This window comes from Gymnoscopelus microlampas (genome assembly GCF_963454915.1).
Source record: "Gymnoscopelus microlampas genome assembly, chromosome: 7".
Lineage (NCBI taxonomy): Eukaryota > Metazoa > Chordata > Actinopteri > Myctophiformes > Myctophidae > Gymnoscopelus > Gymnoscopelus microlampas.
The window spans coordinates 56,928,020-56,946,759 of NC_139944.1; the positions used below are offsets into that span (position 1 = coordinate 56,928,020).

Genomic DNA, 18,740 nt, shown 5'->3' on the forward strand with positions numbered 1-18,740 from the left:
CCTCCGCGGCGGAGGTCTATCGGTCATACCAGGCAGCGTTGTATGCGGTGCAAGCCTGTGTTCCTTTGTCATCGCCGTTTTAATGCAAAAGTAGCAGATCTACAAGTTCAGACCAGTTTCTTTTTTTGTATTGGTACCAGACACGGTAAAACGTAGGCTAGCCTATAGTATTTGTCACATTTCTCATGTAGGTACCGTACGATGATGTCATCGCGCATTCGCACATGGTCATTATAATAATAAATAATAATACTTAAACACCGGACCGCTCATGGTCATTATAATATTAAATTAAATGGAGAGAGAGAGAGAGAGAGAGAGAGAGAGAGAGAGAGAGAGAGAGAGAGAGAGAGAGAGAGAGAGAGAGAGAGAGAGAGAGAGAGAGAGAGAGAGAGAGAGAGAGAGAGAGAGAGAGAGAGAGAGAGAGAGAGAGAGAGAGAGAGAGAGAGAGAGAGAGAGAGAGAGAGAGAGAGAGAGAGAGAGAGAGAGAGAGAGAGAGAGAGAGAGAGAGAGAGAGACACAGACAGACAGACAGACAGACAGAGTAACACTACAGTCTATGAAACAAGGCACGCTCATTTATGGCAAAAGTACAAAAGTATTGGCATCAAAATATACTTAAGTAGAAAGTATAAGCTACTCATTATGCCGAGTGTCACGTTTTCTTGTATTATTTTGAAAAAGCTTTGAAACATGCTGTAACTCATTCACTGTGACGAAAACCCTCTTTCTGCGCGGTGCGCACACGGGGTTTGTCCATAGAGGTATAATATAACGGGTCTGTCGCCCTAAAACACAATCGCCCCGGGTCAAAATCCAGCCACCATGGAGCAGCCGTGGATGGCCCGCTCAAAAGGTGCGTGGGGCAGGGTGTTTTGGGACGACCGTTCCGGCTGCCCATGTAATGAATTGATGAAGACTCATCTGTTTTCGCTGCAGTTGCGCCCTAATAATGTTGTTTTCATTTATTTTTGTTCACGTATGCTATTAAAATAATGCAGCTATTGCAGTATTGGGCCTTAACATGCGATTAAAATGTATATGTATTTGGCCCCTCATATATAAAATAAATAAAAATAAAATCTGATTTAAAATTGAAACTTGCATGCTGATCAATGCGTTTCTGCGTTTACGTGTGGACAGGGATTTAAAAAAAAAATCTTTGTCATGTGGCCAGGGATTCTTTTTAAAAACTGAGGACTAAAATACCTGTTTAGAAAAAGATCCATAGCCTAGGCCAGCAATCCTCGGAGCGTCCGTTCTCCTGGACAAGTCTGGGCTTAACCATTACAGGCTTATTAAATGACGCTATTAGAATCATTAATTTTATCCCGCAGGAGCGAGCGCTTCTCAGCACCAACCGTGGCCGAATTAGAGATTTGATAGGTCATTTTTGGACAATTCTGACAGCCCTACTAAGCACGGACATGCGCAAAGGAATGCATGTATTCCAAACAGACAGGAGCGTTTGGAATAAAGTGTTTACATGGTCAATTCCGATTGATTTAACCCGATTCAAACGGTCTATACCACCCCTCCTATTCCGAATGAAAATGCATTCGGGTCAGACTGGAATGGAATATTCTATTCCAATTGGGGTGTTTACATGAGCAAATCTATTCGGAATGAATTCATCCATTCATTCATTCATTCCGAATAGAAGTGTATTCATTCCGAATACAACTGTCCATGTAACAGTGGCCACTGAGAGTAAAATGGGGGAACTCAATATCTGCTCCTTTTCATGTGACCAATGGTGTCCGTCAAGGTGGAATTATTTCTCCTTTCCTTTTTAATGTTTATATGAATGATTTATCATTGATGTTAAATGCATGTGGGACAGGGTGTAGAGTTGGTGACTCGTTAATTAATCACCTGATGTATGCGGATGATTTGGTCATCTTTAGTCCATATAGTGCTGGGCTACAACAGCTACTGAGGATATGCTCACAGTATGGCTTTGATTTTAATATAAAATACAACGCTAAAAAGAGTAAGGTCCTGATTGTCCGAAGTACGGAAGACAGACAATCTACCTTTCCTGACTTCTATCTGGCTGGCACTGCCCTTTGTGTGTGCAGTGAGATTACTTATTTGGGACATATTATCTCCAATGACCTATCAGATGACAAGGACATCTATAGGCAGCGGCGTAAGCTGTATGCCCAAGCAAACATGCTGTGTCGCAAATTTAGCATGTGCTCAGTACCTGTGAAGATCTCTCTGTTTAGATCCTTTTGTACACCACTGTATACTGCCCACCTTTGGAGTCGCTACAGGCAAGGCAGCATCAGACGCCTTACAGTGGCCTATAATGACTGCATGAGGCTGCTGCTGAGAGCTCCAAGAAGCTCCAGTGCAAGCCAGATGTTTGTTAGTGTTGGGGTACCCACCTGCTCTGCTGTGCTACGTAACCTTATGTATAGGTTTATGTGTAGAGCATCTGAGTCAGTAAATGACATAATCACTGTAATAACGGACCCAACACGCAGTTCTGTCAGGTTCACCTCTAGACTTTGGAACCATTGGCGCACATGTCTGTACGTCAGAAACTGAACAATGTGGGATATTTGCATTATTTTTATTTTCTGTTTTTATTGTGTGGTGTTGTATTATTGTGTTATGGATCTTCCTAGGTCTGAAATAAAGATTGAATTGAAGTACTCACAGTTTTTTTTACTCAGGTAAAAGTACAAATACTGCTGTGTAGAAATACTCTGTGTTATTATTATTATAGGCTTTGACTCTTACATGGGCCATGTAAGTTTGGAAGGAGTATAATGTTTCACACTCCTTCACGACTTTTGGTAGGGCATTCCACATTTTTGTGGCAAAGCAGAGATCCCTTGTTAGTGCCAAATCTGGGTTGAACGTGATCAGTGGAGTGACAGGTACATGGGTGTCTTTGTGGTGTAGTGTATCTTGTAGACCCACCTGATTCGGATGCTATCAATGCATAGAATGGGAGATTATCACGTTCTATCAGACCATTGAATGGGCGAAGTAGGCGATCTACTGTCTACCCCGCGATTTATCAGACCATTCATTGGGCGTAATCAGGAGCTACTGACCTACCGACGGAGATGACTTAAATACTTCAGTTTCGGTTTTGGTTTTGGTTGTTTTGGTTTCGGACCATGACGGAGGCGCGCAGTCTCAGGCGAGCTGGAGCCCCGCGACGGGCCACCGAAGGAGCTAAGGCGACTGAGTTGCCGTCCGGAGCGGTGCGACGCTCGCCTGAGCCTACTCAGCGCCGTTCGAGTTATGTACCGATACGCACAGAATCGTAAATATTGTTGTGGGGACTGCTCCGCCTCCGTCGGTAGGTCAGTAGCTCCTGATTACGCCCAATGAATGGTCTGACAAATCGCGGGGTAGACAGTAGCTCGCCTACTTCGCCCATTCAATGGTCTGATAAAATGTGATAATCTCCCATTCAATGCATTGATAGCATTCGAAGCCGGTGGTAGACCAGGCCCATTGCAAGTGGCTGTACTCTGTCCTCAACCCTGAGCCATCTGACCCTAGAGAAATGAGCAGGGGTTAGATGAGTCGTAGATGTATAAGGCCAAGGAGTAGCCTTACTAGTTTGTTTTGGGATGTCTGGAGCAGTGGCGTGTACAGACATTTTGAGGGCCAGGTGCTCAAGTAAATTATACTTTTTTTTTTGTTTACTTGGTCTGCTCTTTTTTCCCTCTACACCTATACCTCTTTGCCAAAAGTATCGGCTATTTTTGGCTAAAGTTCTCCTCAGAAAAGGGATGCTAGGTTTCGAGTGGTTATGGTAAAAAGAAAAATCATATCACATAAAGATTTGGCGGACCCCCTGTAGTAACTCTGAGGACCCCCTAGGGGTCCCGGACCCCCTGTTGAAGACCCCTGCTGTAAACTTTTTTTCAAAAGGGCACTTCTGGTCAAGAGGGCAAAGGGCAGGTGCTCTAGCACCACCTAGAGTCTATCTGTGCACGTCCCTGGTCTGGAGGCTTGTTTTTAAGGCCTTTAGTGGTGTTGTGGTACCATGAGGAGCATGCATAGTCGAAGTAACCTTGGATGAGTCTAGAGTCCTCAAAGTATTCTTACTGACCAGAAAGGAGATCCTATACAAAAAAATCACACCCAGTGTGAAGTGGGCGGTGTGTGGTCATCACAACATGACTCACTTTTTCCATACTGCTATTCATAGGGCTGCACATGTGTCATGTGTTTCGCTAGCCAATCACAGTCCTGAATTTGCAAAGTCAGCCAATCACATTACAGTTAGTGGTGATGACACTAGCTGTAATGTGATTGGCTGATATGAAAAAAGTATCGATTTGCATTAACAATGGAAGGGTTAGGGTGTACACAAATGTTTTGGTCGGTGTCCAAAACTCACTTATAGGGGGCGGCTACACCGCCCCAAAAACGTGTTCTTTGGTTGACTTTTTTGATGACTCTTGTTACCATGTTATCACTGGAAAGATTTGTCTCTTCTGTAGGTTATTTCCTCTTATCGTGTGATGACATCGTCACCCACTTGAAGCCGTGGGCTAGTGGCGCTTTGTGTGAGCTTGTAGATCTGCTATTTTTGACAAGCGACACACCATTGTTAGACAAAGTATAAATCAGACATTTTCACGTCAAGGACCCCCTACATTCATATGCATTTGGACCCCCCGTCTGAATAGATGTTGTGCCAGGAGGGGCCCCAACGAAAGATTTGTGTTTAAAACTTTCAAACATAATTCAGAAAACACAAACCATGAATGTTCAAAATGTAGATCTGCTGTTTGTGAGATTGAACCCATGACCTTTTGAACATGTAGAGAGCATCTTAAGTTAAGACCAGGAACACATCTGTGTCATTTTAGCTGTAACCATTATCTTATACTTTGGCTATTCAAAGATATCAGCTCATAGCACGACACTGGCTACGTTTACATGGACAGGTTTATTCCACTTCAATTCGGAATGAATGCTCATTCAGAATAGAAATGCTCATGTAAACGCATCGGTATGGCCATACCGGTCTGATCCCAATGACATTTCATTCGGGTTTGAAGGGCTGGTATATACCTATAGAATCGGGCTACGTTGCCCATGTGAACGCACTGGTATCAGACTGGTATACATTTGTTCTTTTGCGCATGTGTCATTGGCTAGCGCGGTGACGTCCCCCGCCCCCCAACCTGGCCCGAAGCACTCTGCGCATGACCAGAGTTCTATTCCTGAATGAATGCTTTGCTCATGTAAACGATTGAGGAACAGGAATACTTTTATTCAGGTGCCATGTAAACAGTTGGGTATACATTTCTATTCGGAATGAGTTCATTCTGAATGAATAAATATTGTGCGTGTAAACGCACCCACTCTGAGTGTCACGCTATGAGCTTGTAGATCCGTCATTTTTTGAAAAATCATGAAAATGTGTGCAAATCTTTGAATGTATATATTTTTTAAAGTGAACATTTGTAACTCAAATCTTTATGTGGGCTCCAGCTTTATTTTTTTTAAATATATATATATATATATATATAATTTCAAAGATTTGCTCAGCTTTTCACGGTTTAAAAAAATAGCAGATCTACAAGCTCATAGCGCAGCACTCAGTTGTTGACGTGCCTTGTTTTTTTTAAAGGTTTTAACCACTTTATACGGCCTAGGTTGGCCACTCGATGGCGCCATTTGACCAGGTATTTTAATCCCACTGATGAAGCGACGGTGAACAGCTGCATCAAAAGCTTAACCTCTTAAACCAGTGGTTCTCAACCAGTGGATCTACTGGATAACTATTGAGAACGTAAAAATTTTACGTTCTCAGTAGTTAAAGATCTATATAAGGGTCCATTTGGTTTCATTTTACGTTCTCAATAGTTAAAGATATAAGGGTTCATTTGGTTTTATTTTACACTCTCAAGAGTTAAATTATTGTTAAACATCTGCATTACTTCATTAAAAGCAGTACACATTTGGAGAATGTAGAAGAATTGTTATTTTGATCATAATTTGCCTGTTATCTCTCCTGTCAATGTGTTTAGTTATAATGATGTCACTAAGTGTGTTTAGTTATAATGATGTCACTAAGTGTGTTTAGTTATAATAATGTCAGTGTGTTTAGTTATAATGTTGTCACTAAGTGTGTTTAGTTATAATAATGTCAGTGTGTTTAGTTATAATGAATGTCAATGTGTTTAGTTATAATGATGTCACTAAGTGTGTTTAGTTATAATGATGTCAATGTGTTTAGTTATAATGATGTCACTAAGTGTGTTTAGTTATAATGATGTCACTAAGTGTGTTTAGTTATAATGATGTCAGTGTGTTTAGTTATAATAATGTATGATTCATTGTGTCTTTGTTTTGTATCGACTGTGAAAGAATCAATCAATCTCTTTATTGATCTATTGAAAATATATTCTGCTTAATACATCTGGTTTGTGGTCTTGCACTGCCATCTGCTGGACATTATGGAGGTCTGCACCTGTGAACTGCATTAAAATACACAGCAGTTATGTCCTTTAATACACTGATGGAAGAAGTACTCACTGTTTTTTACTCAAGTAAAAGTATCAATACCGCAGTGAATTGTATTGTGTAGTGAAATACTCTGTTACAAGTTATTCTTATTCTTATTATCTAGAGGAATCTCCTTGTGGCTTTTAATCTTGCGACTGCAAACTGTTCCTGTTCGCAGATGACTCGGCTCTGCTGGTCTCGGACAGGGACAGGCTGCAGGTTGAGATAACTCTCAGCACTGAAATCAACAAGATCTGCATCTGGCTCTCCGACAACAAACTCTCATTACACCAGGGTAAAACTGTATCCATCCTCTTTGGGTCCAACCCTAACCTTAGCAAGGCTGAAAGTTTCACGATCAAAGTGGGTGATGATGTTATCACAAGAAAGGAGGAAATTACCTACCTGGGTTCCATCTTGGAGGCAAACCTCTCAGGTAACAAAAAACGCAGAAAGAACGATCAAAAAGGTCAACCAAACAACACGCTATTTGTGGAGGATTGATCGTCTAGTCAGTAAGAATACTCTGAAGATTCTTGCAGGGGCCCTCATACAAGGTCATTATGATTATGCATGCACTTCATGGTATCACAACACCTCCAATGCCTTAAAAACAAGACTCCAAACATCCCAAAACAAACTAGTAAGGCTACTTCTTGGTCTCAATCACAAAACCCATCTAACCCATGCTCATTTTGCTAGGATTGGATGGGTTGAGGACAGAGTACAGCAACTTGCTATGGGCCTGGTCTTCAAGATACACCACAACATTGGGATCCCCCTGTATTTGTCAAAATACTTCCAAAATGTTAATGAAGTCCATGATCACAACACCAGAGGCAGCTCCACAAATCATGTTCAACCCAGATTTGTCTCAACAAAGGGAATGAACTCGTTCTCATGCTATTCATCAAAAATGTGGAATGCCCTACCAAAAGGAGTAAAGGAGTGTAAAACCCTACTCACTTTCAAAACTGCCCTAAAGATACACCTTCAGGAGGCTGCAATTCAAAAATGGCCCCTGTCCAAGTCCTAACCTAACCTACCCCCCCCCCCCCCTCTCTCTTTCTTCTTTTGTACATATTTTTCACTTTTCATACCAGTAACCTGTAAACTGATTGTATGACATTCTGTATAGTAGTGTGTATATCTGTCTGTCTCTTATATGTCATCATGATTTGTGTGCATGGGGATCTCATCTTAAACAAGCTCAGTGCTTAATGAGCTTTCCAGTTTAGTAGACCTTGTATTGTGAATTTGTACTGTTATGTACTGTCATGTACTGTTCTCATGTCTTACTAAATAAAGTACATCAATCAATCAATCAATCACTGTCCTATCAGGATATCAATAAAAGACTGTTGTGCTAATAAAGTGTCGCTCGCTCTCATTTTTGAAGATGTATTTGATGTTGCCTATTAATAGATTATTATACATTTCATTCACTAATATATATATATACAAAATATTGTGTCCAAAAACCATTCCTTTTTTATTATTAAAAACACATTTAATAAAATAGCGAGAAAAGCCAATCCACAAATAGACCTATTTGATCTTGTGGGGGGGGGGGGGGGGGGGGGGGGCAGGGTGGAGTTTAGTGTCTTGCTTAAGAACACTCAGACACACTGTTGGAGTCTGGACTTGAACCTGTGACCTTCTGCTCACCAGACAGTCACTCTATCCATTCACCTATCCACCTGTTTCCTAGGCTTTTCACGGTGTTCCACTTCCTTTCTTTTGATCCAATGCTATCCAATGAAACCGGTGAGATGACTAATGCTATCCAATGAAATCCGACAGGAAGTGGAAAACACACAGCCAAGAAACAGGTGATAGCAGTGGCGGCCATTTTCTGGTTCCACTTCAAAATAGTCTAGAATCAAGTCATCCAGGGTCCTGGTGAATCATGACCATAAAACGTTTAATTCTGTGAAAAAACTTTTTTGAAAATGGCAAAACAAAGGGTATTTATTAAATATAGTATATCATATAATTAAATATAAAATAAATACAAATCACAGGGGAAAAAAAAGAGTTTTACGGTCATGATTCACCAGGACCCTGGATGGCTTGATTCTAGGCTTAAATGAATTGATATAAATATGTTTGTGTAGCAGGATGGGCGTTGGTTCAACAGCTAAAAACTCACTCAACAGTAGCTCTCACTCTCGATAAAGCAACTGTTAATTTAAAAAAAAAAAGATATTTTGTTTTACAATACCCGACTCTGTCTTTCGCACCACTACCTGAAGGCCGTTTCACCCACAGCCAGCACCTTCCTGGCATTTTTGCTTCCAGTAGCTGGACCCTACATTGAGAATAATGCAGAGTCAAGATAGCACATTTAAGAAGGTGCTCATTTACTAATGACACTAATTTCAGATCATTTTAATTACAACATTCAGCAATGCATATATGAGCACAAATGACATGAGGATTGACCTGTAAAACAAACAATAGTTAAGTAAGCCAAGCTAAGACAACATGTAGTCTACACTGCAGTGAATCATGTTGTCTAGCGACAGACCAAAGTGAGACTTATGCACTTGACAGACTTTATGCTGCTGTGAGAAACGTGGGATTAAACTAACGCATTAAAGTAACTGTTTTCCTGTTCTCTGTTATACATTATAGTTCCTAAGTACAGTAACCAGGTTAAAGTTACTAAAGTTAAAAAAATGGCATTACTTGGGTGAGGCCTTCACTGAAATCTGTCATGCACGTCCCAGCAGAGTGATTCAAATTCAACAGCTAAGAAGTATCACAGTAGCTCTCACTCTCGATAAAGCATATGTTAATTCCAAATATTAACACCTCAGTCTACAGTCTTTCTATGCTTATGTGTTCACTAATGATTATTTGTCCTAGTGTCTATGCTGACCTGGTCTTGGCTAGACACCTGTCACTCCCCTTCTCAGCTCATGTGTGATTAGAGCCTGACACTATAAAGAGGTGCTGTAGCCAGCTCTCGGCTATTCCCCCCAGCACCCCAGCAGAGCACAAGCGTTTATCGGTTCCCTTGACTATTTGTACTTTCTTTATTTCAGTTACGATGGGCTGATTGTAAGTGTTTTTAATGTTTGGTATGATTTTCGTTATTGGTTACTTTGTACTTTGTGTTTTGGTAGTTCATGGGAGTCTGGTGAAAGGACACAATTGTAACTTTAATTAGAAATATAAATAAAGATTATTTATTTAACTGCTGTCCCTTCAGACTCAGTGATTACATTTCCCATAGTGTGAGGACGTAGTCTTCTTCGTTTGCCACCTTCACCTTCTCGACGATGACAGGGAGTACTGCTTCTGCTTCGACAAAAGGACCCGCAGATTAACATGTATTTGTCCACAGACCCCCATCTGATAAGATTTGGTTTTAAATATACTTATTTTCAGGTTTGTGTGTGATTGTGTGCTAACAATGTGTTAACATAATTTATACACTAGTCTTGACTTTCTGTTCTGATTCAGATTACACAAACTAGGTATACCACCTGTTTGATGAATGTAACCGATATAGGGTGATGAGTTAAACAAAGGGGCTTTGAGGAATGTTCACGATGATCTTATACAAGACCATAGATGTAATATAGTTGGATGATTACATTATATGATAAGATGGCGGACAGGTTTCAAATAACTTGATCATTGAGAGACAAATCCTTTAAGGTGTGCATCTTTTTTGGAAGCATATATTCATTCTGTAGATTTATTATTCACTGTAACACCTAATACAAGGGCACAGAAATGTGGCAGTCATAGGGGTCTTAAACGTTTTCAGGCCAGGGACCCCCGTTGGGGGGTGGTACAGCATATATTGTATAATGCAGGGGTCTTCAACGTTTTCAGGCCAAGGACCCCCTAGCTGAGAGAGAGAGATGAAGCAGGGACCCCCTCTATATTGTATAGAATGGTGTTTCAGATATACTTTTGCTGCTCTTTTCTCCCTCTACACCTATAACTCTTTGCCAAAAATAGCCGATCTACAAGCTCTTGTAGATCTGCTATTTTTGGCTAAAGTTCTCCTCAGAAAAGGGATGCTAGGGTTCAAGTGGTTAATATAAAAAAAGAAAAATCATATCACACAAAGATTTGGCGGACCCCTGTAGTAACTCTGAGGACCCCCTGTTGAAGATCCCTGGTATAATGTATAACATTGTGTTTCATATGTATAGACATACGTACCATGTTGTGCATTCAAGCTATTCTAATATATTCATTCATATCCACTGCCATTAGTAAACATACTTTACTAACTGAGAAGAATGTAATACTATCAACAATCTACCACACTTTAAGTATATTTTGATGCCGATACTTTTGTACTTTTACTCAAGTACATTTTCATTACCAGACTTGTACTTGTAACAGAGTGTTTCTACAATTGCAGTATTGATATTCATTGTTAAATAAATATTACAATGTATGTCTATTATTATTATTATTATTATTATTGCTGTTATATATTTCGCTAACTTCTTCTCGTTAACTTTTAAATTAGTGAAATGACGTTTGCATTGAAAACAAATGTATCTATTTTTGGTTCGTGCGCATGTGCGTGCTTGTAATAGTGTGTGTGTGTGTGTGTGTGTGGGGGGGGGGGGGGGGGGGGCGGGGCTTGTGTCGTGTTCGTGTCGTGTTTGTGTGTGCACGTCATAGAGCTGTTTGGGTTACGCGAGAGGGCATTCCCGGGGATGCCCTCTTGCATGTACGCATGTCTGCTTGTCAGACCAATCACAGCCCTTGCTGTGTTGTCCCTCTCTTTAACTACGCCGCTCTTGCAAAGCTCGGCTCATTTCTCAAGGTTTCCAGCGGATGCTAGGTCGCTCGATACTAGGTCTCTCCGGTCGATGATAGATTACTAACTATTGGAAACTGTTCTACTTGATTTCGGTTCATATATCACGGATCTACTTTAATTTCGTCGTATTTTGTCTGAGGTGAGTAATATTACTTGATATATATTTTTTTCCCGCCTTTATTACTTTATTTTTATTTTTTCCCGCCTTTTTTGGACTACATGAACGTTCAGATTTCAAACACAGTTTTTAATCCATGGCCACGGATGTTATAATTATGTACGGGCCCTCAGAAGTAGCCGTATCTTCCGTATTGTTCAATAAAAACGCATCTTAATCCGATCGGTGGCCATTTGCTCATAGCTGGCACACTCTATCAGAGTGCAGTACACCTACCAACCGATGGGTAATGCAGTTGAAAGCATTGCGGACATGCTGAGAAAATGGCCACCGATCGGATTAAAATGCTTTTTATTGAACAATACTGAAGATACAGTTACTTCTGAGGGCTCGAACAGAATTGTCACATCCGCGGCCGTGAGGTGAGAACTTTATATTTGAAATTTGAACGTTTATGTACATGTACGGGCCTTAAATTAATTAAGTGCAAACGCCACGTTACGTTTGTTTCAGGCCCCAGGACTCTGTTGGTTTGTTTATAAACTTATGTCACAATCGACCTGTCCATAACAATTCATTATACAACGCAGAATGGCAGCTTTTAATCAACATTGCATTTGTTATATCTTGTCTGTTAAAAATTGAGCTTGTAGATCTGCTAAAACTAACTTTAAGCAGCAACGATTGCTCTGAAACTGGGTTAAAAACAAAAGGGACTAGTCAGCTAGGCTAACCAGTGCTAACGGCTATAAAAGTATGCTTACAACTTCCGCATGGCAGTGACGTAAATGATTACATTATCAACAGTATCGCTATCATGTTTATGTATTTACCAGGGACACAGTGCACATTAATCAACATGTTGGTTTTCACATCCGTGTAATGAACCAGAGTTAGCCAGAAGCTAGCTTTCATCTGTAGTCCCTGAGCAGGCTGTTAAAAGTGGTGACATAATAACTATCCATACAAAAACGGTTGTATTAATACCATACAAGACCAGTAGACAGTACAGGAGACAGAACAATTATATTGTATATGTTGGTGGACTTTACTGAGACAATGGCAAACAACGTGGCTTTGACTCAGTATAGAGTAACATGAGTTTAACTCTAGAAGGAGATGCTGTTGTAATGTGACTGTTTTACTAGCAGTAAATAGACATTCATTTGACGCACTGTTTGGTTCAACAAGTGTTTATCTGCACCGAGCATTGTACTGGGTTGACTAATGTTAGAGGACGGGGCTTTGGGGTTGTTTAAATTAACCTGGTTGCTTGTTTCTCTCGCTGAACCTGGCAACTGCCATGTCAATAGCAGATCTACAAGCTCACAACGCCTCGCGCTGCGAGCTTGTAGATCGGCTATTTTCAAATAGACTATGTATAAAATAAGGCTAAAGTGGTTAAGGTATGTTTTATAATGTAATAATTTATATCTTAAAAGTAACTAGTAACTAAAGTTTTCAAATAATTGTAGTGGAGTAAAAGTACAATATTTGCCTCTGAGATGTAGTGGAGTAGAAGTAAAAGTATTGGAAAAGGCCGCGGACCCCCATCAAAATATTTTGTTCCAGGGACCCCCCAGAAGCAACGATTTGAGTTAAAAATGTTAGCTTTAAAAATATATGTATTCAAAGATTTGCACACATTTTCACGATTTTTCAAAAATAGCAGATCTACAAGCTCATAGCGCGGCACTCGGTGCCGCGCTATGAGCTTGTATATCTGCTATTTTTGAATAGCCCAAAGTGTAAAATAATGCTTTTTAGCTCAAATCTAAAAATGACACAGTTCCAGGTCTCAATGGGTTAACCAATTCAACCACATGAATCCTAGCGTCCCTATTCGGGGCTTGTCGTAATAGGCAAACATTCAGTGAAAACAAAAATCGTCTCACTACACGTCACGAGGCATTGTGTGAGCTTGTAGATCGGCAGAGATTGATGAGTGATAGAAAAGGACGGGGCCAATTACAGACCCCCTTGCGCACCCATCTAAGTATATAGGGTTTAAGTCATTGAACCCCTATATGTACTTCACACAATGAATAAAGAAAACGACTTCCATTTTCACTTTAAAAATGATAAAACATTTTTTTTTGACAATTTGCACCTATAATGACGTGCCCAAAATAGGGACACCAGGTTGAAAGTGGTTCAAACACTCATCACTAATAAAGAGTGAAGCTGGTTTCACAGAGCGTGCTTTGCACTCAAAGGCTACATGCCAATGTCTGGATAAGTCTCTGCCACCTTGTGTAGTGATGGACGGCGACCAGGCGTGTGTTTCCAAACCTAACATTTCTTGAAGTTCTGTGCCTTGTAGAATAACAAGTGTATAACCTAGTTTAACCATGCAGTCAAATGGCCAATAGTTCACTCCTGGCCCTTGCAAATGGAAACGGTCATTGTTTTCCTTTTTTTTTTATTATTGTGATTTATTGCATTTGTATATTGTACATTAGTCAAAGCATCTGTGGACTAGTGACTCCTCAGTAAAATGTAAAATGGAATGTCACAGTTTTAAGTAAACCAATACTAAGAATCTTTGAATGGGATTGTGTGTTAATAGTGATGTTTTGTTTGTTTTTGCATGATCAAAATTTTGATTTGCAAATTCTTATCTGTATACGATTAGAGGTTGGGTGTTCACTAATGTCTATGGTAAGTTTACGGTAACTTTTGATTGAAAAATAAGGCCCTGCTACAAATAATAACTTCTCTAGCTGTGGTCTTTTGGAGCAGTAAGGATGAAGTCATTAGTAGACACAATTTCGGGTTTTATCGTATTTGTTGGCTGTTCACTAAATCCAATGCCATCTGCAAACTCACAACACCTTGCATCGCCTATTTTCGCCACTAAATAGGCAATTTATGAAATATTGGAAGAGGGTTTGTGCCCAATAGCAATGGTCTGAGACTAAAGAACCCTACCTCCCCCTTCGCCCCTTGCAGGAGGAAACAAACTGCAGACCACGGCGAAAGCGGATGAGATGAAGGCGGCGGAGATATCCAAGCCAACGCCACCCTCCATGGCTGCCCCAGAGACCAAGAATGATATCTCTGATTGGCTGTCTGCGGCGGCGCTAGCTGCACTGCAGAACGACGTGTTGGACACGACTACGTTGAAGAGGTATTCTGACAGTTCACTTGGGTGTTGCTTGCCAAAAATAACTGATCTACATGCTAACACGTCGCATCACGACACATTGTTAGCTTGTAGATCAGTTATTTTTGTGAGTATAGATTATATTGTTAAATTGTCCTTTTTTTTAGTAAGGCAAAAAAGTGTGCACACCTGCAGCAGCCCAAATAGGGAGACAGCTGTTTTTTGTTTAACAAACCCCACTGGCCATGAACCAGAGGGGAAGGCCAGTGCTGTGGATGTGGGGATGTAATCGTTCTATATTGCACTCCATCAAACACAAGTATAAAAGAGTTAAAATGAAGACTGGCTCTGAGTCTGCCGTACAATTGTATTTTTACGGCGTTGCTCGGCAACACCCTACCTGTCTATGAGAGGGTCTGTGTGTCACAAACCACAGGACCGATCAGTGCTAAACTTTGCATGCACGCTACACAGAATTAATTCCACATTGGAGCCATGCTGTTGGATCCTATAAGAGTTCAAGTTAAAAACCACTGCTATAGAGGGAATTGAACATTTTGTGTTACCCATCTCCTTAGGTCCGCAACGATGAAGGCAAAGTCATCCGCTTCCACTGCAAGCTGTGTGAATGCAGTTTCAACCATCCCAACGCGAAGGAGATGCATCTGAAGGGAAGGAGGCATCGACTGCAGTACAAGGTTGGTACATTTTCATAGGTGCAGGCACAAGTGTTATTATGCCTAATGTATTATCTTTGGCTGATGTCGCTTGCTGATAAGAACTGATCTTCAAGTCATGTTTTAGCTGGGACAACGTTATTTTTAGCATGACAGATTTTTAGACCGAAGCGAGTAATCTACACGACCCAGGACACTAGACTGAACTATTTTGAATGGTTAAACAATAAGTCATAAGTTGATCATGCCGTCATCTGTCCTGACATTTGCTCTTCACCTAGTCTTCCTCATATGATTGAATTTTCTGTGGCTATTTTAATCCATTTTATGACACATTAATACAAATTAAATCAATTGCACAACAGATTTATCAATAAGCTTGTGCAATCTTGTTTTGTCTTCATTTGAGGTACTAGGAATTTGAAATTCCTAGTACCTCAGACTTAAAAGTCTATGATGACTTGAACACTGAAGTTGACGAGGAGGCGTTTCAGTTTTTTATAAAGAAACCAGACCTTGGTGTGTTGGAGATTTGTTCACCCCAAGACCCAAATCCTGAAGGTGAGTTCTGTTGCTTATCAACATGGAGCCTTATAGCCTCATCCATACAGTCCTGGCTAACCTAAAATGTCACACAGGTATATTTTTGTACTTTGAAATGATCTTTGTTTCTATACGCCCAATGTAAGTAAAAGAGAGAAAGTGTCTGAGGAAGAACTTTGTTGGTGTGTGGATCCTTCCGTATCTAATGTGAGCTTTTTACATTACACTTGCCACAAACATTCCTCTCTTGCTAATCACGCTTGTTATGTCAACATTATTGCTAGATTCAGTGAGCCCCTCTGCAAGCAATTCCATTGCCAGCAGCAGCAGCTCCTTTCTCAGCTCTGGTGCAGACAATGACGGGGACTCGGATGACACCATCAGTCCTGCTCCAAGAAACAGAGCTGACCTGACTCGTCTCGCTCAGGTAAGCGTTGCTTTTTTTTGGGGGGGGGGGGCGGTCATGGTTTACATTTTTGTCACCTTAAATATACTTGGCCACCAAATGTAGTGGCCTGTAGAACCAGTGCTTTAAAATATTACTGTCTATCCCTGTGTTTCCCCTCCCTTTTTATTTACTTCCACTTAGATGGTTGAAAAAATTCTGAAGGACAGACCTGGCGGAGAGAGGATCATTACCGAGTATGCTCGGACAAAAAGCCTAACGGATACCAGAAGACGCGACATGGTGAAGATATTGGTTGCACACATGGCAAGTGAACATGGGTATGTTGTCATCTAAAAATTATGCACCCAATGCGCAATTTTGGTTGTACTTGGTGCAGGCCAAAATCCTCCTTTTTGCAGAAGGCAGCGGCACAGCAATACTTTTGTTTGGATCTCATACGTGTGTGTGTGTGTGTGTGTGTGTGTGTGTGTGTGTGTGTGTGTGTGTGTACTGTAGGACGAGTCCTTCAAGGCGTGTTAAAGAGGACTATGCACAGGGCATCACTGCCTTATTCCCATACCTGGCCGATCCCCAGGGAAATATGGGCTATGTAAGTACATAAAACACCAGTCTAACACACATGCTCATTAAAACCAAATGACACTTTTCCCCCCTCTTTTCGTCTTGTGTTTTAGGAACAGTATTACAGTCCAGTAGATGGGAGTGGGTTTCTGGCATGGCGAGTGAAATCCCTTCAAAAAGAAGCATCAGACGGACAAAAAAAGAGCAGAAATGTTCAGCCACTGACGGGTTTGTGATTTTGATTGTAGCTAGAATTTAAGGGGGAAGTCACATCTTCACACACACACACACACACACACACACACACACACACACACACACACACACACACACACACACACACACACACACACACACACACACACACACACACACACACACACACACACACACACACACACAGGAAGAACCAGTGCAACATGTCATGTTTCCCCCAGTCCACTGTCTAGCAACTGTGAAGATGGATCCTTATAGTAAATGCATATTACTGGAAAGTATTGCAGCAGTGTATGTGGTTTCTACACTGTTACAGGTGGTCCAAATGCTGGCGACAGAGCTCCCGTCTGTGAGGAAAACCAGCTAACCACAGAAACCCAGTGTCGTGAGGCCATTGTATATGTGGCTGTATGTATGTATGTATGTATGTGGCTCTTCAACTGCCTTGCATTAACCCACTAAGACCTGAGGAAGCATCTGTGTCACTTTTTCATTTGAGCTAAAAAGCATTATTTTACACGTTGACTATTCAAAAATAGCAGATATACAAGCTCATAGCGCGGCACCGAGTGCCGTGCTATGAGCTTGTAGATCTGCTATTTTTTGAAAATATATATTCTTTAAAAGCGAACAATAACTCAAATCTTTGCTTCTGGGGGTCCATGGAACAAAATATTTTGAGATGGGGGTCCGCGACCAAATTCATATCATTTTGGGGGGTCCTTTACATTTAGTCTGCCTGTAGATAGTGCTTTTGTAATAGTTTCTAATTGTAACACTCCTCATACTGCATGAGTTGTTGTAGCCTATATCGTCTTAGTAACATTATTATGTTTTCTCCATCAAAGCATGCAGGCTGTATGTGTGAAACATCTTGACCGGCAGAAATACATCTGCTTTGAGGGACTGACTGTCTTTTACATCATTTCTGGAGTGTGGTGAGTGAAACATTGTTCCACAGCATGCCCTATGCCATTGATGGTGTACAAATGATTGGGGTCCATTTGGTTCCATTTTTACACTGTCTTAACATTGATTTTACAATATAAATTGGGGTCCCAGAGATAGACATGCCATTAAATGGGGGTCCTTGATATTAAAATGGTTGAGAATCACTGCTAGAGCCGTAAAAGTCTTATTATGGGGGTCCCTGGCATATCTTTTCAAATGGGGGCCTGTGGGCTAATTGTCAATTTGGGGGGTCCTTGACATGAAAAATTGAGAACCACTGTCATATGCAACAACATGCTGGGTGTACAGTAAAAGGCACAATCCATTTTATTTAGGATAGAGTGATTCAATGTCTTCAGTAGGGCTGTCAATCTTCCTCATATGATTGAATTTTCTGTGGCTATTTTAATCCATTTTTATGACACATTAATACAAATGAAATCAATTGCACAACAGATTTATCAATAAGCTTGTGCAATCTTGTTTTGTCTTCAGTTGCCAAGAAATTTGAAATTCCTAGTACCTCAGACTTAAAAGTCTATGATGACTTGAACACTGAAGTTGACGAGGAGGCGTTTCAGTTTTTTATGAAGAAACCAGACCTTGGTGTGTTGGAGATTTGTTCACCCCAAGACCCAAATCCTGAAGGTGAGTTCTGTTGCTTATCAACATGGATTCTTATAGCCTCATCCATACAGTCCTGGCTAACCTAAAATGTCACACAGGTATATTTTTGTACTTTGAAATGATCTTTGTTTCTATACGCCCAATGTAAGTAAAAGAGAGAAAGTGTCTGAGGAAGAACTTTGTTGGTGTGTGGATCCTTCTGTATCTAATGTGAGCTTTTTACATTACACTTGCCA

General features: G+C 40.7%; 1 protein-coding gene across 1 annotated transcript; it reads left to right on the forward strand.

Annotated features, from left to right (window-relative positions):
• Window positions 1-825: 825 nt before the first annotated feature.
• Window positions 826-17,293, forward strand: LOC311048678 (uncharacterized protein; the record flags this gene model as incomplete). Its single annotated transcript, XM_084061940.1, has 8 exons — window positions 826-856; window positions 14,367-14,518; window positions 15,099-15,218; window positions 15,614-15,758; window positions 16,025-16,167; window positions 16,330-16,466; window positions 16,645-16,738; window positions 17,243-17,293. The coding sequence occupies 8 exons, from the start codon at window positions 826-828 to the stop codon at window positions 17,291-17,293; spliced, it is 873 nt and encodes a 290-aa protein (XP_083918066.1).
• Between the last annotated feature and the right edge of the window lie 1,447 nt (window positions 17,294-18,740).